At 41.7% G+C, this 23,666-nt stretch overlaps 1 protein-coding gene across 1 annotated transcript in view; it reads right to left on the bottom strand.

Moving 5' to 3' along the window:
• Positions 1-1,509: 1,509 nt before the first annotated feature.
• Positions 1,510-23,666, bottom strand: part of LOC101279174 (cytochrome b-245 heavy chain) — a 35,722-nt gene continuing 13,565 nt past the window's right edge. The window contains exons 5-13 of the mRNA XM_004281331.4: positions 23,003-23,148; positions 20,203-20,393; positions 16,530-16,659; positions 14,321-14,413; positions 11,420-11,673; positions 10,408-10,570; positions 8,607-8,753; positions 6,225-6,349; positions 1,510-4,284 (exon numbers count right to left, since the gene is read on the bottom strand). Coding sequence (XP_004281379.1) covers positions 4,158-4,284; positions 6,225-6,349; positions 8,607-8,753; positions 10,408-10,570; positions 11,420-11,673; positions 14,321-14,413; positions 16,530-16,659; positions 20,203-20,393; positions 23,003-23,148 — 1,376 coding nt within the window. The 3' untranslated portion in view covers positions 1,510-4,157. The remainder of the gene's footprint in view (positions 4,285-6,224; positions 6,350-8,606; positions 8,754-10,407; positions 10,571-11,419; positions 11,674-14,320; positions 14,414-16,529; positions 16,660-20,202; positions 20,394-23,002; positions 23,149-23,666) is intronic.

Below are 23,666 nucleotides of genomic sequence, written 5' to 3'. Positions count from 1 at the left end.
CATTTTGCAATATACAAGTGTATCGAATCAACACATTGTATATCTTAAGCTTACACAATGTTACGTATCAATTGTATCTCAATAAACCTGGGGGAAAAAGAAATTGGCAGATTATTGAGGTTTAAGAATCCAGATATTTTGTAACCATCATTATAAAAATTGGCTCAGTGTAATTTCATCAATGAAGGCCAGAACGAGACTGGGTGAAAGACAATTGGAGAAAATGATATTTATACAGTCAGTACATATTCCCCAAATGCTAATTACTAATTACAAAAGTAAAATAATACCTTTACGTTTATAACAGAAGAATCTGGTGATGAAACTTAATACCACTAATAACAGGACAAACTGACAATACCTACCTCCTAATACAATGCACTAAGGATACAATGTCACCTATACGTAGACTATATAGTAAATGCTAGTTTTGTATCAGTGTTAAATTTCTTGGATTGGTTCATTGCATTGTGGTTATATAAGTGAAAGTTGCTGTTCTTTGGAAAAACATTATTTGGTGAATCATCATGCTGTACGCTTTAAATATCTTACAATTTTGTCAGCTATACCTCAATAAAGCTGAAAAAACAACAGAATAAATAAAAGTAAAAATTAGCATGAATCCAGTTAACGAATGTTTCTAAACTAAGGAACCAAGATACTTAGATGGCATAAACCAGAGGTTTATACCACCACTGTTACCCAGCTATTCTTGGTGCAGAATCTGTACCTAGCACAATAGCTTTAAAAATATCCTTGGTTACTTATACCTTGTCTAATCTGTTAGTGTGGTGTAAAGAACATGGGCTTTTTAGCTAGAAAGATATGGACTTAATTTTGACACAGTGACCCAGTAGTTGTGGGATAGTTTGAGCCTACCAGTTATCCTCTCTCAGCTTCAGTATTTTTGTTTGTTTGTTTGTTTGTTTTATCAACGAAATTGGGATAAAATGACTTACAGTGTCCTGAGGGATTAACTGAAGTGGATGTAAAATGTTTGGCATAGTAGGTGTTTATTAAACATTAGCTATTTCTATTATTGACATTTATTTCAGTTAATGACCTTCCCCCCCCACCCCCCGTGGCAGCATATGCCCACACCTCTATCCCTTTCCTACATGGGGCGGGGGGTCATAACTGGTTGACTCGCTTAGAACAATGACCAGTACAGAACCATGAGCACATGATGGCAGCTAATTGCAAAGTTAGAACCGAAAAGGTGAGTGGAAATGAAAAAAAAGAGGTCTTACACTAGGACTTCTTTGCCTTTGAAATTCTGTCTGCAGTGTCAGGTGACACTCCCTTGTCCATTCCCTTATACCAGTGCTGTGAGGGTCACCAGGACATTAGTACAGAACTCAGTACTCAGTTTTCCCTTCTCAATCCAGAAATTGTGCAGTGTTTGACATATCTACAAAAACACAGAGAATCTCAATCCCACTGGGGCAGAGAAAATCTTTGCCACCTGAATCCACCCTTGAATATGAAGATCAATAACACAGACACAGAGAGAGCTCATTCATTTTAATAATTGAGCACAGTTTTGATAGTTCTTCCCAGGGTCCCCCCACCCCCCGTAAACTATTCACACACAACATCTACAAGTATTCAAATTTCATAAATGCAGTGTTGCAAAAGCAAAAGAAATAAGAAAAGCCTTCATAGCCTTGAGATTAAAAACAATGCTTAATCGTTTTCTCACTACCTGTTACTAAATACTAAATGCTAAAAAAGCTGTGCGGGCAGCCGATGGCTGGGGAGAAGGATGGAGAAGGAAGCTCTCATAATGACAACAGCTTTTACACTCATTTTTCATCTCATAACCAGGATAACACAGGGAAGATCTCTCTATTTTGGTAACTCTGTTGGTGTCAAAAATAGAAAACCCTGGGGCTTCCCTGGTGGCGCAGTGGTTGAGAGTCCGCCTGCCGATGCAGGGGACACGGGTTCGAGCCCCGGTCCAGGAAGATCCCACATGCCGCGGAGCGGCTGGGCCCGTGAGCCATGGCCGCTGGGCCTGCGCGTCCGGAGCCTGTGCTCCGCAACGGGAGCGGCCGCAGCAGTGAGAGGCTCGCGTACCGGGGGGAAAAAAAAAAAAGAAAACCCTGGAGAAACATTTTCAGAGCAACAAATGGAGTTGGTTTTACTTACGCCACACAGGTGAGCGAGGGCCCAGATTCTCAGACTCCTTATTAACTCTGGTTCCCCCTCTGGCTCACACTTTGGTGTAAAGAACTGAAGCTATCAACACAGAGCCTGAGTCATAGTAATAACACAATAAAAGTTTGTTGAATGAATGAACTGATACCTGGGGTGCAGTGTGAACAGGCTGGACCTAAGTTTCTCTTTGCAGAAACAGTCTTGGGACATTGTGGGGAGGTGACATTCTCAAAGCAAGCCTGACTTGTCAGGACCGACCCTCAGTGCCCGGGGTATCCTGGGAACCCAAAGGGACAACTGAGTTCTTACTAGTTCAGCCCAGTCCCCTGAATATGCCCACTCAGCATCAAATTCATGGCCAGAATTTCAGATTCAATACCATATGTTATCAAAATAAAATGAATATGTGTGTAGCTCCTGCAATTACATTCAATACGTATAAGACTTTAAGAAATCTGGGGTAGAAAGTGACCCCCTTCACCTACCATTCCCTTTTGCCTTTTTTCGCTTTCTCTCACTCTCCTTCTATTCTCTTCCCCCTTCCCTCCCCTTTCCTCCTAACCCCATCATCTGCCCTTCCCCACTGCTCCCTTCTCTTTCTTTCTCATTATCAAAGTTGAATACTTCTAAATATCTGTGGCCCCAGAGGATATAACACATAAAGCTGTTTTTAGTTCCCAGAAGTAGGAGCAGTCCTGAGGGGGGAAAAAAACCTTTCTGGCCACATTAACAATGATTTAGAGACTCTCAAACTCACGGATATCCAGAACATTCTACTGGGTATGAATCCAATACCTACACAGTAAGCTAGGGATTTTAGTTTCTGGGATGTAAATTTCATCATGCTCATGATGATAGAACAATAAATCGTTAGTTACACCAGTAAGATCTCTTTCGCATGTGTATTTAAGTAAAACAAAGTGTGGATGCTATTTAAAGCAGATGGGCGTATCAGATACATATTTGTCACAATTCTTAATTTCAGATTCACAAGTGCTGGCTGGAGGAGACTGTTTCCGGCAATAAATCAGTTTGCATTTCTTTCATAGCATAAGGAGCCGGCCAGAGTTAGGACAGGAGTTCAATTCTCTGCCTCTATCTCCCTTTCCTGCATGTTTCAAATAAAAATGTTTGGACACGACAACCTACTGGTTACTAACCTTAGCCTGTTCTTTACCTTCAAGAGAATCAGGTTCCTTTGGTCAACAAGAGTCTCAGAAGTGATTTCCTCAGATAATCCTGTTTAAAACTTTCAATTAGTTCTACCCTGGCATTGTATGGTTTTAAAGGTCCTTTCATTCATTCATTCATTCAGCAAACTTTCATTGAGTATCCACTCTCTGCTGGGGCATACATTAATTCCAGTCAGTCTAATATTCTTTTGTAGGAGGAATCTCTGACCCAGTTAGGCTGCTGCATTGGTAAACTGGAGTGTGCTGTCACCATTAAGTGATGAATCACTCTCAACATATGTTATCTCTTATTTGGAAAATTTCCTTTGATAGGACAATAATGATAACAAAGATGACACAAAAGGGAATATGAAAAGTTACTCCCTGGTTTGCTTCTTCTTTTGGGGAGTATACAAACCTATTTCCAGGCAGCCTGGTATTGCTGAAAGATCACCAAACCTAGAGTCAGATGGTCTAGAGCCAGTCTCAGCTTTAATCTTAGGGAAGCTACTTCACCATTTTGAGCCCCCATTTTTTAATCCTGAGACCTGAGTCTGAGAATCCTTGCCCTACCTTTCTCTGGAATTACTGTGAGGAAACAAAATGAAAAAACGTGTATATAATTGCTCTGAAAACCATAAAGCCCCAAACAAATGCAAATTTATGGCTGTTAAACAATCTTTGACATTCCTTTCAGGGCAAATCATCACATTATAGTTTCTCTTTCTCTCTTTTTCTTGAAAGGAGGGAACTTATATTATCAACTGGCATTATTGGGGCATTTGGCGGTACAACCCACATTTATTTCCTCATGGAAGAGACCAGTTAGAAATTTTCCTTATTGAAAATGAAATGCACTCCCCTGGGGCCAGAGTCGGAGTTGGAGATGCACTGTTTATTGAGGGTTTCAGCCAACGCTTCCGGTCCACAGAGGAAAACTCCTATTCTGGTACTTTTGGGAAAGAAAGAAAAAATAGTTTCAGGCTTTGGGATGGGCTCAATTACAAAGCACATGGGGGGATTTCCTATTGATTTCAGGCCTCAGAGCAGAGTCCCCTCTGCTCCTTTGTCCTTCCGCAAATGACAGAGTTCAGGTTACCATGAGGGAGCGTGGCTCGGCCCTGTTTGCGGGGCTGGGAGGGGCGGGCAGCTGGCTACTTCAAAAGGCAGCTGACTTCTCTGAAAAAATGACATGCAAGCAGGGTTTGCGGAAACTTCTACTACAGGGAAAATGAGGGTGAATTTGTGAGCCTGTGGGCTACTGCCCTTCAGGGCTCTATGTCCCCAAACACTCCAGCATCTTAAAATCAAGGACAAACCCGCTTCAGGAACACCACCTCTGCCAACAGCTTCGTGTGACTTCATCCCTCAACATTTTAGACTTTAAAGCCTTGCTCCTCTAGCTCTGGTTCCGGACCAGTAGCCTCGGTGTCAGCTTTTTAAGAACGCAGATTCTTAAAGTAGGTCAACTGTGTTTTTAAATTGTTATAACTTCACACCTTTTTGAAATCTGCCCTACAGAATTGGTTTGGCTTAAATGTCAAAGCCGTGACAATTTGTTCTTTGATGTGATTGTATTTCCAATTTCTTGTTCACGTAAGATTTCAGTAAAACTCAAAAATCTATTCAAAACCAAGAATGTAGATGCTTTGGCCCTACCCCACATGTACTAAATCAGCGTTTCAAAAAGCTTCCCCAAGTGATTTATATGTTCATCAACGTGTAAGAAGCAATGGCGTAAAGAGTGTATTTATGGTGATTGCTTGAGTTTGTCATGTGTTCTAGATTTTAGAAATGCAGTTTTCAGACTTCTAGCCCGCCACGATACACAGGAGAGCATGGAAGAGTGGAAATGGAGCCTGAAGCCAAGAGACAGGTAAGTAGCACTTCTCCTCTTGAGCTTCATTAGAAGTCTTAGTAAACTAAGGCAAATAAAGGTTGCCTGGAGATGTTCTGAGAAATGTTTGCGACTTCAAAGAAGAAAAGGGAGCATCTGAAAATCTAGAGAACGTAAGAGGATAAGCTTGCGAGACAAGCAAGAACTGTAGTGCTTCCTTTGCATCCTGTCTCTTTCTTAAGCTACTTTCCTTTACCAATCAATCTATTCGAGAAACCAACCAAGCCTCGTTCACTCTAAAGTGTAAATGACTGATAAAGAGTTTCAAGAACAGTCAGTACAGTAGGCAGGAAAAACTTAGAAATACCAAGGAATAGTAGCACAATGAAAACTGACCTAAAACAGTTTCTCAACCTCAGCACTACTCACATTTTAGGTCAGGGAATCCTTTGTTGTGGGGAGCTGTCTTTTATATTATAGAACATTTAGTTTCATGATGACCAAAGCTTTAGTGAGGGCAGGAAGGACCTGGAATATCTGTCAACTTATGATCTTGGACCCAAAAACTATAAATGAAAGTGGGGACAGTGTCTCCTTAGTAATAAATATAAATCATAGAGAATTAATAGAAGTAGATACACGACTGAAATTTAGGAGGTGAAAGAAAAGAACTGAGTTATGGGCCTATGTGGGGGGAACAGGGTTCAGAAAGTCTGAGGTGGGGCCTGGGAATCTTTGTTTGGTGTGATTTAAAGACTTCCTCTTAAAGTCAGAGATATCTAGAACCTTTTATGGGTGTGAATATGGTAACCTAGGTATTTTAGTTTCCGCAATACATAAATCTAGCCATGTTTGGAAGCTGTTGCTTTCTGTAGACCATGAGCCTCAAGAACACCTTGGCAAGAGGGAAGAGATATGGGAACATATGTATATGTATATATATAACTGACTCACTTTGTTATAAAGCAGAAACTAACACACCATTGTAAAGCAATTATACTCCAATAAAGATGGAAAAAAAAAAAAAAGAACACCTTGGCGGGGGAATTCCTTACCTGGGGTGTTGACTCCCAATGGTCTTGAACTCATTATCCCAGTTGGGCCGTCCATACAAGGTCTTTTGTTTCAGGCCTGTGATCACATCCTTCTCCTCGTCATGGTGCACAGCAAAGTGATTGGCCTGCAGGAAAGGACATGAATTCAGACAAAAGAGGCATGCTGTATAAACACACACAGATATACTTACATATCTCACAAACCAAGCTCTAATTACCGTTCTAACTGTATGTATTTGGGGCAAGGCACCATGCTGGAAGCTAGAAGGTCAACACTGAAGAAACCAGTTCTCAAGTAATTTACAGTCTAGAAAGGGAGACCATAGAGGAGGCACAAACATCTCCATGAGGACAAAGAAGGGAGCACGGGTGGGAGGATATGGGAAGGTTTCAGGGTGGCCACATTTGCGCCAGACTTTGAAGTGTGGGTAGGATTTAAATTCTCTATCTCACTGTTTTTCTCTCTGCAGTACGTCTGACAGTCTCTTCTCACCCTAATATACTCCCGCTCCTTTGGGAGAATCACTAAGAATTAAGACAACCATAGACTAAAATGTATTCATATTTTGGTAATGTAATGAGACATCAAACCAAGCCTAAAGCTACTCTGTGTGTGTGTGTGTGTGTGTGTGTGTGTGTGCAGTCATGTGTTGTTTCCTGTGACCATTCTAGGGGGCCTCAGTTTGAACAACAGGTATTTTTTAAAAATAAAAATGGTTAATTACATTTATTTAACAATCAAATCAGATTTTAAATTCACTGGACAGGGAATGGACGATGGGGATGGAAGAGGTTAAGAAGGGTAGTTACCCCGGTTTGATAATCCTGTAGGGACAAAGTTTTGCAAAGCAAAATAACTATTTTTCAATGCAAAGAGATTTCCCACTTAAAAAACTGTGTCTGGCTTATGAAAAAAACAAAACTGCAAAGCAATTTATATATTATACATTTTTTCCCCTGGGTTTCATTTTTATCAAATTTTGTTGTTGTTGTTTCATTTTTAAATTGCAGAAGTGGCATCTTAAAAGCACTTTTTCTGGAGCAGCAATTTTCATGGTCATGTGTCCCTGGACCTACGTTTGCAACAAGCCTTTCCTAAGACTTGGAGAACCTATGATAAGCGATATGCCAAAACCTAAATGAGAAGAAGTCGGTTTTCGCAGGGACCAGGTGCCTGTGAAAACTGTCTTAGCTGAGGACCCATTGTGTGGGGATGGCCATCTGAGGCAGTGGCCAGGAGTGGGCAGAGACCCTTGCCTTACCCCCTCACTCAGGGGGACAGTCATGCTGCTTCCAGGCCAAGTCATTAATGTTTGCTTATTTAGAAAGATGTTACCCCCTAGGAATCATTAATTTGTTTCTGAGTTTCTCAGTCTCATCACTTTGGACATTTGGGGCCAGATAATTCTTTGTTGTGGGGGGCTGTCTTGTGAATTGTGACTATCTTATCAATAATTGTAATTAACTGTAATTGTCTTCTCAATCGAAAATTCACATTTCCATTGCTAAATGTCTCAGGAGGGAGAAAGCATATATACATATATACATATACACATACTACACACACATATATACATATACACATACACACACACCCATATATATATATACATATATATCACCTTCATTAGATATATATTGATTTATTTACAAATGATAATCATGAACTACTGGGAGTACTAAGAGTGCAGGTTCTGGAGCATTTATTACTTGGATGCCCTTGGACAAATGACCTAACCTGTTCTGGGCCTTGGCTTCCCCATCTGTAAAATCCGGAAAAGAATAATAGCTACTTCATAAGGTTGTTGTGAGGATTTAATTAGACAATCTATGTAAACACTAAGAACAATACTTGGCACAAGCATATGCTTAATAACTATTGCCAGTTATTATGACTCCTTATTAAATGTATTATGTATAGTATAAAACATGCATAAACATAAATTAAAGGAATATATACACATATATATGCATGTGTATACATATATATGTATATGCATGTGTATATATAAATACAGACAGAGAGAGAGAGAGAACGAGAGAGAGCTGATCTTTTCTCTATTTTCTTCCCATAACCCCGTAGATCATCTTGTCCACCTGGTTCGATACCCCTGGTGGAGGCATTGCTCTAACAAGGTCAAAGTCATGGCTTTGATTCCCTTGTAGGCTCCCTAGCTTTGACCCGTCCCACAGATACCAACTTTGAATCTAATATCAACCGTCTGAACAAATGGGGATACTGAGTCAGAGTGAATGTGCTGGATCACCCAAACCCATCGACTGTTCTTAAAAACAGTACACAAGACATTCCAATAACCAAGGGGAAGTCGGTAAGCCCTGGGCACTGTGGGAGGGACCTGAGATTGGGGATCTTTTCCTCACCTGAGACTCATCCCAGCCAGTGAGGTAGATGTTGTAGCTGAGGAAGCCGGCGTTGTCCTTCTCCTGCATCTGGGTCTCCAGCAGCTGCAGCAGGTCTGCAAACCACTCAAAGGCATGTGTGTCCCGGCACAGCCAGTAGAAGTAGATCTGAGAGGGGGACAGACCGTGAAGCAGATTATGTTTCTTTTTTTATTTTTATCTTTTTTTGAAAGATAGTTGATGTATAATATCATATAAGTTACAGGTGTATAATAGAGTGATTCACAATTTGAAAGGTTATGCTCCATTTATAGTTATTATAAAATATTGGCTATATTCCCCATGTTGTACATTATGTCCTCGTAGCTTATTTATTTTACACATGGTCGTTTGCACCTCTTAATCCCCTACCCCTGTCTTGCCCCTCCCCACTTCCCTCTCCTCACTGGTAACCACTAGTTCTTTCTCTGTATCTGTGAGTCAAGCAGATTATATTTAAATAGGGACCTATCAGCATTGAAATATGGATTTCTACCCTCCCCACCCCCACTTTTCCCTGCTGCTCAGAATGCCTGGAAACATGGGTTTTCAGAAAGCTCCAGATATCTGACAAACTAGCTCACATGAACCTGCTCTGGCTTTCACACGGCAGGGCAGAAAATAAATAGCTTGTTCTCAGAAATCCGTAGCTTAAGAAGAAAACATTGGCCCACAACTTTCCCCCTGGGTCTGCTCTTGCCCGCCCAGGATCCCCGGCTTCCCTTGACCCTCCTCTCAGAAAGACCAATAGGATCTAGACGAGCCATGGCTGCCACCGCACTACGTCCCTACCCGCTACTGGCAGACTTCCCTGAGTTCGTAGGGGAAAAAGTAGTCCTACCCACACCTCCTCCACATCGAAAAGAGGGGAAGGGGAGAACGAAAAGTCAAGGTAAGCTCAACGTGCCTGTTAGAGGTTATCTCTACAGCTATTAGAATGACTCAAGCTTTATTAAAGATGTCCTTTATTGGGCAATGAAACCAAACTTACATGTAACCAAAACATCCCCCAGGACTTTATTCTGAGGAGACAGCCATAAGAAAGGAAAAAAGTAAAAGTGTCATGAAAGGACATGTCTCCTGCCCTCCCCCTGCAAATAAATGTGCTGGGGGCTGGAAATGGAATCCATGTCAATATCTAATGTAAGATGATAGAAAAATTATTCTATCCTCTCAATGGAACATGAAAGAATCATCAAAAATGATTATCAGCAAGCTTGTGACAACACTGAAAAGTACTATATGTTTTAAAAAGAGCAGGACATGAAATTGTACATACTCAATATATACAGCTTTCTAAAAATATGTAAACATGTTGGAAGAGAATTTACAAAAAGTGTAACTATTGGATTGGGGTTGTGGACACTTTCTATTCCCAACTCTCTTCTGACTTTCCAGTAATGCTACACAAATACAGTATATTTGTACTTTCAATAATAGGCTTGCTTATAGAGAACCACATTTATTTATTTGTTTGTTTGTTTATTTTTTTTGGCTGTGCCACGCATGGCTTGCGGGATCTTAGTTCCCGGACCAGGGATCAAACCGGCACCCTTGGCAGTGAAAGCGCTGAGTCCTAACCACTGAACCGCCAGGGAATCCCCAGAAGCACCTTTGACTTATCAAACAGCCCTTTTGTGCAAAGCCTGCCTCTCTGAAACTACCTAGAACTTGTCTCCACTTCCGCCAGTCTCTGCCAGCCTCTGCCCTGAAGGCTCTTTGAGGCTTCACTTGGCAGACTGTGGTGAATGCTCCAAGCCCTCTGAAAAAGAAAAGAACCTACCTTCTTCAGCCTCAGATTGGGGGCTTTATTGCAATACTTGTACCAGATCGACTTGAGAATGGATGCAAAGGGCGTGACCCCGATCCCTGCTCCCACCAACATCACCACCTCATAACTGAACACATCTTCACTGGCAGTGCCGAAGGGCCCGTCAACAGCTATCCTGGAGGGAAGCATGGGGGAGATAGTTACACAGACACCTTGCTCTTCAGAGGAGGATGGGGCACACATTATCACTGCAGGTGTGCGACACGTCACTTCAAACTGGGACAATGTATTGATGTGACACTTTGTTCTGTGAGATAGCTTTCAAGTAACCAACTCGGTGTGAACATCGGGGTTGGAAGTAAGAAGAGGAATTTTTAGCTAACTGAAAACATTTGGTAACTCTCAGGGGTATTTTTTTCATGTCCCCAACCCCGTTCACTCACTATGCACGCGCGCGCGCGCGCACACACACACACACACACACACACACACACAAATGTCTGTGTCTCTTGCCAGGTGAGCCCACACTTGAAATTCCTGCTTACACTGTACATTAAAGTGAGAATTTTCCATGTCATGATATCTTATAAATTTAATATCTCTACTTTTTGTTGGTCTATTCATTGAGTTATTTGACATACTCTTCTTCAGCATCTACTAAGTGCCTGACACCATGTTAGGCGTGTGGGAAGAAAGAGGCCAAGTGAGTAACATCTGGCATTTACCCTCAAATAACGTACACCAATGAAATTTTAAGTATAGCTTTGATTGCAAGTTAATATACCTTGGTCTTGACCCTTACAAATTTATAGGCACTGCGGAATATCCATGATTAATATTTGATTCAAACATTTTATATTTCATATAAGATTTATACATATATGCATAAGCACAGCACACGTATAAAACGGGGAACACCGAGATAGCTCCCTATAGAATCCGTATGTTTCGTCAGACTCAGGAGCTAGTAGAGTGACATTTTTCCTGAACTGATGCACCTTTGTAATAGGCGCTTTGTACTCACTTCGGTAGTTTCCAGGCATCTTGAAACTCCTGCTTATCACAGCCACAAGCTTTGAACAGTCCCTCCGTCCAGTCCCCCACGATGCGGATATGGATGCTAAAGAAGTCTTCCTCGGGGGCAGAGGTCAGGGTGAAAGGGTGCCACTCCAGCCTGGACACCACAGGGCACTTGACGAAAATGTATTGGCCCACCTCCATCTTGAATCCTTTTTTCTTCATCTGTAGCTCGATGGTTTTGAAAGGGTGAGTGACCACCTATGGAACAAAATGTGTCTCTGGAAATGAACCTTTCCCCCAGTACTTGCCTTTTCAGTATCCGTATGGATAAAAGGCTGAGCTAAGATGCCCCACACAGGTCCCTTCTTCAGGGCCAACACAGCAGTTCTTCCAGCAAACCTGCCTCTCACTGGCAACTGCCCTCGGCTGTCGCCCATGGCCAACAGTGAGCTGGGGCAGGGATCCAAAGGCCTGGCCCTTGTCCTCACTTTGGGACAACTCCCAGGGGCCATCGCAGCTGCAGCACTTCCTGTAGGATCAGCTGAGGCTGCAGTTGCAACCACTTCGGGCCAGCAATTTCCTTCCCCCAATCCTGCCTTTCTTTTCTTTTACAGGTTCATCTCCTGAGAACATGCCCCGATAAGACTTCTGCATGCAGTTCTCTGTCTCAGAATCTTTGCCAGGGAATCCAACCTAAGACACCAGCTTAATGTGATTTTCTTTTTCTCTAAGAAGACAAGGCAGTTGCTAGAAACAGGAAGAAGAGATGGTTTCCTGCTCAGCCTTCCTATCTCCCCAAGGGATGATCAAGAGCCTTAGCAGCCGGACAGAAGCAGAAGGAGACCCCATTGGCTAATAATATAGCAACATCGCCCAAACCAAGCCTAAGGTGCTGGTCTGTCTTTGTCCCAAGTCCCACCTTGAACCTGCCTGACTCCATGCATTGTTTTTACATTTCTCCCTACCTGGGGAATACACCATCCATCTCTCCCAAAGCCAGGCCCCACCCGCCTGTTGCCATCCTCCTTCTCCGTGTACCTGAATGTTCATAACAGCTTTGTTTACAATAGCCAAAAAATTGGAAGCACTCCAAATGTCCATCAACTGGTAAGTTGGTAAATAACAAAATGATTTCATTGTAATATACAAAGTAATATGTTTCTTTGATGATTCCTGAGATCCTAGAGGGACTTTATATGTGCAACTGAAAACAAACCAAGGGACATCAAAGGAAAGAAAAATCAATAGAAACAAAATAGCAGATTCCTAATGTTGACTGATATACACGAGCTTTTCTTTTCACCCGTGAGGAGTAGGACAATAGGAAATCCTTTTAAGAAAAATTGCCAAGCATTTCCAAAACTTGGATTCAAATTTAAGTTATATGACAAGGCTGTATCCAACTTCCCTTCATCACTGAAATAAGGAGGTGTAGAGCTTCATTTTGAAACAGAAAATAAAAATGGATGAAAATGAGTTTGAAAATTATGTTGCTCATGTTGCAATTTTGTGTGGTGAGAATGAGTTCCACCATATTGCAATTTTGCTACCACAGGGAACATCGGGATAGAAGGGAATAAAATGCACTAGTGGACAGCGTTGTCACCAGAATACTTTTGGATAGTACCTTGTTTCTTATGTGTGTTTACATGAGAAGAAAATGAATACTTATTTTCTTCACAGGCAAACAAGTTTGCCTTAGAAATAGGCTTAGAGGAAATACTTGTCTGGTTAGTTCATTCTAGTCTAGTACGGGAAATTTTGTGGTGGTTCTTTTTGCTGATCTGTGGGCTTTTTCTCATAGTACAATATAAATATCATAAAAGGAGAACTGTTGTGGCTTCCTATATTTCAAGGTTTCCAATGTCAGCTGGACTAACTTTACTATGACCTTCCATAGATGCCAAGAAAGAAGAGCTAGGGTGGTGGAGTGGAAGATTTTTTGTGTTTTGCAAAAGCAACCCATGGTAAGCTTTTGGTAAATACTTTCTGGACTGAACTGAATTAAATTTTATTTGATAAAAATAGTCCTGTCTGATGTTTCCTGAAACTATAATAAGGCAATTCCGTTTCTATTTATTTAGTTGGATATTTATTTATTTAATGATAAGAAGCAGCATAGACGTGTGGGGAAAAACCACTATATACTTGAAGTTAGCGGATCCAATTCTAAATGCAGTTTAGTTATTAGCTCATTTGAGACTTTGAGTACATTAACTCTGATACTCTGTGACTGTATACAAAGCACAGAGACCCGCCCTTGGTTCCCTGGTTCTTTTGGCATCTGAATATTTTAAGGCTCAGTGCATGACCTTTTGAACTCACCTCTTTTGCTTCTTTACTCTTTTTTTTTTTTTTTTTTTTGCGGTACGCGGGCCTCTCACTGTTGCGGCCTCTCCCGTTGAGGGGCACAGGCTCTGGACACGCAGGCCCCGCGGCCACGGCTCACGGGCCCAGCCGCTCCGCGGCGTGTGGGATCCTCCCGGACCGGGGCACAACCCGCGTCCCCTGCATCGTCAGGCGGACCCTCAACCACTGCGCCACCAGGGAAGCCCTGCTTCTTTACTCTTAACTAATCACATCATCTCTCTATGCTCCTCCCCTCTACATACACACACACTCACACACACACACACACACACACACACACAGGGATTCATTTACACAAAACATTTGGGTTCACTTTTCAACAGAAAATGTTAACTTCTAGTTTCCCCAATTAAAAGGCCCAATCATTTGATTATCAAGCTAGGTACATTGAAACAAACTGTAGGTCATCTCTCTGCCCTAAGTTTAATCAAAATAAACTGAGTAAAAGTGAGATCTGACAATGATATAGAGAACTTGGATAGACTTGTCCATGATATAGTTAGATAGTATTAGTAATTCCTAACCCAGCCAATACCTTGGTGATGACCACCTTCTGTTGAGATCGCCAAAACCGTACCAACCTCTCACAGAGATACAGGAACATGGGACCCACTATCCATTTCCAAGTCTGTAATCAGAGCAAACAATGAAAAAAGGATGTGTTAAGGGGCAGTAGTTGATAAAAGATTCATGGGGACAAAACATTTTAGAAGTTCACCTTTTTTGGTTTGTTTAAATATTCCATGATAGACTAGTAAATTTCTTCTAAAATATCTAAAGTTAAAATAAATTTTTGAGCCAGTAAAAATGAACATTCTCCTTGCCCACATTGGGGAACTATATCTACAGTATGGAACTTTCCCAAGAGGAACTGCCCACAAGAATGGGATTTCCTCCTATTGTCGCAATAGGAGTTGCAATAACCCTACAGCAGAGTAAGGTTGGTTTCAGAATTAACATTTCTCTAAAGGATAGTATTTCAACAACATCATATTTTTAATGCAACGTTGCAATTACTTTCTCTTGGTCACGTAGCCAAAGCTTCATTCTTTGCAACATGAGAAATTCCACACTAGAATTTAGCTCTTCCTCCAATATCCTGGCAAGTTCTAGGAGCTATGCAATGCACTTTCTCTAGGGTGCTCTCTTGTCAGAATCTGCAGTGTTTCAGAACGCTGGAATTACCCCGTGGCATTACTGGCTATACAAAAACATTTAGGCCAAACAGATCCATCCTGGGATTCAGTCAGTTAGGTTCCTAGATGAATATCTGAAGTAGCAAAGAATTTTAGAAGTCGATATCATCTAAAATACAACATTCCAGAAGGGATTCCAAGAGGGAAAAAAAAATCCCAGAGTGCTTCCCATAGTCTCGCCTATGATCTTTCTATGAAAAATTTTAAGAAAGTTATTGTTGGAAGTTGAGAGCACCCAAATGTCCCTTCCAGCCTAAGTTGAAGAATATCTGCCTGGAAGTCATAAATGCTCTGCTACTGGCCTTCATTTTCATGGGACGGTTTTTTCAAACGGTCTAGCATCATCCATCTATGTCCTGGCTGCCACCTGGGGCCCCATTGAATGGAGCCAGGTCTTGGACATCACTTCTAATCTCCCCAGAAACCCAGGAGCTCCTCTGAGGTAGATGCCTGTGAAGGTAGCAGCGCTCTGACTTAGCTGTCTTCAAGGAAATGTGCCTTCCCCAGCTCATAAGAGGACCTGCAATAGAGTTCCCTTTTAATCCTTTCTATTGATGTCTGCATGTAGTGGGGGTAGTTCACTGATGTGTCTGCTTGCTTTCATTAATGAGCAAGGATGCTGAAAGATGTTGAGTCTGCAGACAGCATGCTGTTTCTAGAGGAAGAGTACTCCTATATTATGAGAGTCAGAAAAAAGAAAGGAGAAAATGGGATGGGAAATTTGCCTTTATATTATACTGTGCTTAAGGACAAAATAATCATCCTGTTCAGAAGCCCTGTACAAAAGTTGATTTTTGCTTAGTTTTATACCAATGGCTAGCATAATAACCAATAAAGTATATTGCTTGCCAATGGGGGAAAAGGTATGAAGATCACATCGTCCACTGCTCACTCATGGAACGGAGATATTGAGAATAAACAAAACGGAGTTCTTCAGAGCTCCCAACAAAAGGTAAATATTTCAGCATCTTTTCCCTTGGTCATCCTTGCCACACTCCTGCTCTACCATGAAGTGCCGATGGCATGACCCTGGCTCTGCAGCCTCCTTTATGCCTCATAGACGGGACCTCCTGATACCTAATGGCAGCCCTATGTGCCACCTCACAAATTTCCTTCCCAGCTCTGAAAGCTGTATAGAAAGTCCTACTTCCTGGAATCTGAAGAGGCTCCTGCCTCCTTATAAATCGTAATCTGAGCTTTCCAACTCGGCTCAGGATGGAATCCCTCTGAAAGTCATTAACTGGTATTATTGTGCCCATCACAACCAGAAGAGAAGAGGTAGAACTTCTTGAACCCAAAAGCACTTTAAAAAACAATACTTTTCCAAGTTTTATATCAGGATGTTCATAACAGACTAATGTAAAGCTTACTTTTCAAGAACTAATTCTAGACAATAAGCATAGCAGAAAAACACTGGATACTTATAACATCCTAGCAGTTCCGTGACATTCATAACGGACAACTCTATGACATTTGTATCTCTTTCTTAGACACAGTTTGAAGATTGTTGGTAATGAAACTATAATAGCTACAATGAATTGTACATACCATAGGAGGGTTCCCAGAGAACTCTGGGATTGGGCAGTCCTTTATTTTTCCCCATTGTGAGATGTTTTGATAACATTCTCTTGGCTTGTGTTTCAACAAACTCTCTGCGGTCTGCCCACGTACAATTCGCCTGAGGAGGAAATGTAAGTCCAGACCATTTAGAAACAAGAGATTAAATTCTTAGTTTTCTGAGATTCTGACATATTTTTATTAGTATTCTCATATGGTTCCTATACTTTTCACTTAAAAGTAATACTTCTTGCCCCCTCCAAATAGATTAGAGGAAGGGAAAGAAAATTCATGATCTTTAGCAATAGAAAAAAAAAAATGGGGACTTCCCTGGCGATCCAGTGGTTAAGATTCCACGCTTCCACTGCAGGGGTTGTGGGTTCGATCCCTGGTTGGGGAACTGAGATCCCACATCCCACATGCCCTGCAATGTAGCCAAAAAAAAAAGAAAAAGAAAAAAAATATGTACAGTGGCACAAAGGATATTTATATGTAACATTATAGAGGGTAAGTTTTGGATCATCAGTACATGTTTTCTGAAAGGCAACATTTGTGCTTCTGTTTCAAGTATTATTCTCATTTATAAACAAACAAATAAAAAGAGAAAAACTGCAAATCCAACAGAGCAACCGCTGGCCCATACAGTACCATTGTGCAAATTAGAACAAGATGCCCCCTCTTTGAGGACAGCTCTAGAGGCAAGAGCTTGGCCAGCAGAGCGTGGGCTAATTTCTTTCCCCTTGGCCAGGCACCCTTATGTAGTTGACAACCCATACAACCATATACAGTAGCCCTGAGGCTTAGTACAAATCTTTTATTTGTTGTTTCAAAATTGTCTAAATTCAACCAAAACGTTGAAATCCACTCAAGACGACTTAATTTTGTAGAGATTATGCCATTCTCACAGACATCAATGCTGCTGGTGTGTCCCTTGAAGTGCTCGGAGCCCATTCACTTCAATTCAATACATATTAATTGAGCAACTACTAAAACATAAGACAATGCAGGTTGAGTGGGAACAGAGGGAGGGAGGCACAAAGTTAAGTCATGTCCCTGACCTGAAGGAACATAAATGACAAGGTCTTCAGAATATATAATAAGAAGAGACACAGAAGGCCCTTTGCTTGGGGGACCTAAAAGTTTGTTTGGGGGACCTAAAATTTATTATGCCAGTTGGTATATTCAGAGGATGTTTTAATTCAAGGTCATTAACCATCGCTTTCTATCCCGAGGTCTTGGGGAAGAGAATTACCATGTATTGAGCATCTATCACATGCCAAGCCTGGGAAAGCCACTGTACACAAATTATTTCAGGTAATTCTCATAACAGGCCTGAAATGTAAGTATTAGTACTCTCATTTTATGTATGAGGACACCAAGGCTTAGAGAGACCAGGTAACTAGAAGCAGAATGATTTGGTGAAAGCAATTCTGGACCCAAGCCAGACAGCCTTGGTTTCACATCCCGCGTCCACCCCTTGCTAATTTGGTGGCCTTAGGCAAGTTATTTAACTTCTTTTGAGCCTCAGTTTCTTCAGCTATAAGATAGGTATAAGTGCCTCATTAAAAGTTCGTTTTAGTAATCAACTGGCATGATGCATATAAAACGCCAGACACAAAGTCAGCGTCCAACAAATGATAACTATTAAAGTTCTTAATGTTCAAGTTTACTTGGGGAGTAAGTGATAGGAAAAAAATCGGATTTTCTCCTTCTCTTCTCAATGCCAGGACCGGAAGTCAGTTTTAATCCCAGTTCAGCTGCTACCTAGCCAGGAGACCGAGCAACCAGCCAACCAGCATAAGTAGCAGATTCTCCTCAGATGGAGAACGGGGTACATATATCTCCTCTGCCGGCTCCAGAGGAAAATACATATCTATGAAACTATACAAACGTAAAGTGGTGGAATTACTAAGCTAGAGAGGGGAAGAAATTCAGTTTTGTTTTTTTTTCTCTAGGATTTTCTGAAACAGCTGGATGATGACCGAGTCCCATTTAAAGATACTCAAATGCTTTTAGGAGAGTTAAGAGAGTCTTTGTCTACACAGATTTTTCAGTGCTTAGAAAGAGATGACCAGGCGTCAGGGTCAGCAAGTTGATCAAGAATGCACTTGAGGACAGGGAACAATATTCAGTATCCTGTACTAACCTATAATGGAAAAGAATATGAAAAAGAATGGATATGTATAACTGAGTCACTTTGCTGTACACCTGAAACTAACATAACATTGTACATCAACTATACTTCAATAAAATAAATTTAAAAAAAGAATGCACATGAGGGGTTGCCACAGGCTGCTTCTCTCCACTCTTCCCCTTTTTAGGTCTCAGCCACTTCTAGGCTGACTTGACTCAGACCAGAGTCATTGAGCCTTGACACCTACTTCCTCCACCCTTAGTTATCTGGAGCCCCATACCCACCGGGGAACTTCCCAGGTCTGCTTTTTGCGTGCAGGTGGGAGAATCAGCTAGTGTGAAAGAGTAGAAAAAGGAAGCCTGGTATGAAAGAAGGGTCCCAATAAGGCAAACTCTCCCAGCCACACATCCAGGCACCGTGTGTCTCTATGAGAGCATTCATCATGGCCTGCCTTAGCCCATCCGGTCTCCAACCCCAGCTATGCCACGGATAAACTGGTAGTGGCTTGGCTACACACTTTACCTTTTTTGGTCTGTTTCCTTGTCTACAATTTCCCCTGGAAATGGGGATAGTAAGGGCATCTCTACCTTTTGGAGATTAAAAGAAACATTTCATGTCTGTAACAAATGCTCAGTAGAAGCTAGCTTTCCCCATTATTATGTTAGGATGCTTGAAGGCAATAACCGTGTATTTCTCCTTCTAGTATTCCCCACAGTGCCTGAGATAGGTCCTCATACACAGTAGGCAATCAGTGAATGATTGGCTTGAATCAAAACTCATTGAACGGGGACTTCCCTGGAGGCTCAGTGGATAAGAATCTGCCTGCCAATTCAGGGGACACGGGTTCGAGCCCTGGTCCAGGAAGATCCCACATGCCGTGGAGCAACTAAGTCCGTGTACCACAACTACTGAGCTTGCGCTCTAGAGCCCGCGAGCCACAACTACTGAAGCCCTGAGCCCTACAGCCCGTGCTCCACAACGAGAGAAGCCACCGACTGCAATGAGAAGCCCGCACACTGCAAGGAAGAGTCGCTCCCGCTCGCCACAACTAGAGAAAGCCCACGTGCAGCAACGAAGACCCAACATAGCCAAAAATAAATAAAATTAAACAAACAAAAAAACTCATTGAATGACAGCAAACCTTTCACCTGATTAATCATTAACCTCTCTGGTTTGGGAGCTTGTCTAATTTTCTAGGGATTAAGCCACAGGAAACATCATTGGAGACATCCAAGACCCTGCCAGCACTCTCAGCGTGCTTTCTATATGCTTGCAAAGATATTCAAAACTTTGGTGTATTTTTCCAGCTTGCTATAAATAACCGCACTATGAATAGTTATGAGTCGGGTACCAGAAACTAAAGTGGTGCTGAGTGGTTTCTATCAAAGTGACTTCTGTTTTCCCCTCATATTCCCTCAGCAGACAGGCTAAGGTCACACAAAGACAGGGAGGTCACTGTGCCTCTAACAGAGCATCACATCTGGAAACTGAGGGACATAAAATACTTGGTCTTGGAGTTTAAATACTCACTCAGCTCCATGGATGGCGAGACCAATGAAGAAGATCACAAAGAGATGGTGTGTGTACCAAAACACTTCAAAGTAAGACCTCCTGATGGTTTTGGTGGAGGAGGTGATAATTAATATGAGGCAGAGTGTGATGACAACTCCAGTGATGCCTGCCAACCGAGTCACAGCCACGTACAGGCCTCCTTCAGGATTCTGTAAAACACACACACACACACATTATTTGTAGGCTCTCAAAAGCAGGGCTACCTATTTATAAAGTGTCCAGTGAATAAGGCAATAGGCATTTTCATCCCCCCTTTAGATTAGCCTAACCATCCCCCCAACAGAGTGGTATAGAATTGGAATAGATATTTCCAAATTTAAAAAAGTCTTACATCTTCTTTACCCATTCATCCGATGATGGACACTTAGGTTGTTTCCATCTCCGTATATACAATGGAATATTACTCAGCCATAAAAAGAAACGAAATTGAGCTATTTGTAATGAGGTGGATAGACCTAGAGTCTGTCATACAGAGTGAAGTAAGTCAGAAAGAGAAAGACAAATACCGTATGCTAACACACATATATGGAATCTAAGAAAAAAATAATGTCATGAAGAACCTAGGGGTAAGACAGGAATAAAGACACAAACCTACTAGAAAATGGACTTGAGGATATGGGGAGGGGGAAGGGTAAGCTGTGACAAAGCGAGAGAGAGGCATGCACATATATACACTACAAAATGTAAGGTAGATAGCTAGTGGGAAGCAGCCGCATAGCACAGGGAGATCAGCTCGGTGCTTTGTGACCACCTGGACGGGTGGGATAGGGAGGGTGGGAGGGAGGGGGACACAAGAGGGAAGAGATATGGGAACATGTGTATATGTATAACTGATTCACTTTGTTATAAAGCAGAAACTAACACACCATTGTAAAGCAATTATACTCCAATAAAGATGTTAAAAAAAAAAAGTCTTACATGGTTGAGGTATCATAGGAAATATCAATTGATACACAGAAAGAGTTCTAAGGGAGTATCAAATAAAGTATCAACTATATGTCCTAAAAGGCTCTGAAGCTCTTTCTCCCTTTGATTTGAAAAGTGTCATAGTGCTTAGTTTGTAAATGTACTCTGTGCATGCCTAACATCTTAGGCTGCGTTCCTCCGAAGCAGATCCTGAGATGAGGATTTAGAAAGAATGTGCTCCAGAAGAAGCTGGTAAGGGGATGGTTAATAGGATAGGAAAGAGGAACCAGTCAGGTAAGAGGACGATCTCGGGCCAAATCTTCAGCCTGATGCTGCAGGGGAACTGTGGAGGGTAAATTACACCTTAGAGTTTATCCTGACTCAAGGCAAGGAAGCTGGGTTTTCATGGCCTGCACCCATCAGTTATTGGTTAAGAGCTGCTCAGTGAGATAGCTATCCAGGCCCTTTCAGATATGGGCAAAGGGACTTTGGGCAAAGGGACTCCAGTAGCCCCAGGGCAGTCCTTTGAGGAGCAAAAGCAAATAGAGGAAATTGAAAGTGAAAGCACACAGAAGGGTAGGGGAGCACAGACATAGTAAAAGTGATCTGAAGAGATCTGGGCACAGCACTGCAGTGTCAGCTCACTCGATATGTTCACACTGCCACCCTTACGTATCATTGTACAATGAACAAGTAAAAGAAAAATTATCCAAGACATTATAGAAAAATAATTTCTATTTTATTTGATGTGGTTTAATTCTGTCCCTAAATAGACCAGGCACACTTTTTTATATCAGCCTGAGGATAATTATTTCTACAAAATCATGGAACTTTTCTTGTAATCTATTCTAAACAGACAAGGAAACATGTTTGGAATTCGGTGTATAGTGAGTGATGTGATTCGGCTATCCTCCCAAACCACTGGGCACATGAAGATGACTTAGAGCTTCTCCCTCTGAGTGTAGAAAGCCTCAGCAGCTGCTGGAAGGGAAAAAGTCCTTGCCTGAGGATTCCCCAAATGGCTGCCCCTGGAGCAATTAGCAGACATAGGCCACCTCTCAGATGTTGTAGGCAAGAAAGAGGAAATGCACTGCTGACAGATGTCAGCTGGTGGCTGACCTGGTATTAACACCTCAGCCAGAGGGTTCCCTATTTCACATAAACAAGTTCATAGAACACCAACGTCAGACAAGGTAATTCTGTCACTGTGATGGACTGACACAAAAACGAGACCACTCTGAAATCTTATCTGAGCCAAGACAAAAACATGGGTGACTGCTGCTTCTTGACCTATTACAGATTTAACCCCATTCTTCTGCCTCCTAGAAAAAAAATTATTAAGATACCCAACGCTGGAACTGTCCCCAATTCCTGACCATACCTGATCCAGAGGAAATGCTTGCTTCCTGAAACCCCTCCTGAATCATCTAACACAAGTCCCACAGCAAGCCTTTCTCAACACCCTCCTGAGATGCCCCCAACTTCCTCATAGTGTGAGGTCTCTTTGCTGCAGTAAGTAATAAACCCAACTTTGTTTGACTAGACTATGTTCCTGGCTTTCTTTGACTGTTGGGCATTGCCATGGATAAGCCTGTGTTACTCCAGGCTCCACGTATACACATTCTGATAGGTGACTTTAAGAAACTGGAGAACATCTAGTGACCCTCTACATATGGGATCAGGAGTGTGGGAGACATTTTCTCTGTGGCCACATTCTTAGAACCTACAGAATTGTCCCTCTGATAGTCAACTTTTGTCATTGTTCTGATCAAGTAGAATTCTTCACTCGCTGAAATCTAATCCTCAGTTTTAATGTCTACAGAACATCTGAATCAGGAAATAAGAGGCTTACCTTAATTCTCTGTCGAGCAAAATTGAGGTAAGTTTCACCAGGCTTATCTCCAATGTCAGAGAGTGCTATTGAATAAGGGTCAGAATTGTTGACTCGGGCATTGACACACCACTCCACATTAAATAGGTGTGCAATGGTGTGAATCGCTGAAGAGGGCACAGAAGAGAAACAAAGAGGGTGAAGTGTGTGTACAATTTTATTTGTAGCTGGGTTTCTGGCTGCAGCCCCTGACTCTACGGTAAGTTAGTGGAGATTTGATAAGGATCCCTTCTTACACCACCACCACCACCTTAATAATTATAATAATAACACAAAATATACATAAACACATGAATACTATCATATATACATATGTATATATATATATAAACAATAATAAAAAGAAAGTGTTTAGCTAATAAAGGCTATCTTAAGAAACTCCCAACTTATGGGCTATGGCCTTTGTAGGATTATTGCAAGAAATCCATGAATTACATGTACAACCAAGTATTTAAAAGATGAATGAATAAAAGCTCTCATATGTGGACTAACAAACAATTTTGATGTTAAAAAGTGTATAAAAGGGTGAATACACTGGGATTTTATCAGAAGAGTCTAAGGGGAAAAAGTTTTAAGACCTGAAGGAATAAATCCTAGTGTTGGGATAGCAGAAAGAGGGGTGAAT

This window comes from Orcinus orca, chromosome X (genome assembly GCF_937001465.1).
Source record: "Orcinus orca chromosome X, mOrcOrc1.1, whole genome shotgun sequence".
Classification (NCBI taxonomy): domain Eukaryota; kingdom Metazoa; phylum Chordata; class Mammalia; order Artiodactyla; family Delphinidae; genus Orcinus; species Orcinus orca.
The sequence above is the reverse complement of the archived record's forward strand: the minus strand, read 5'-3'. Positions and strand labels throughout refer to the sequence as shown.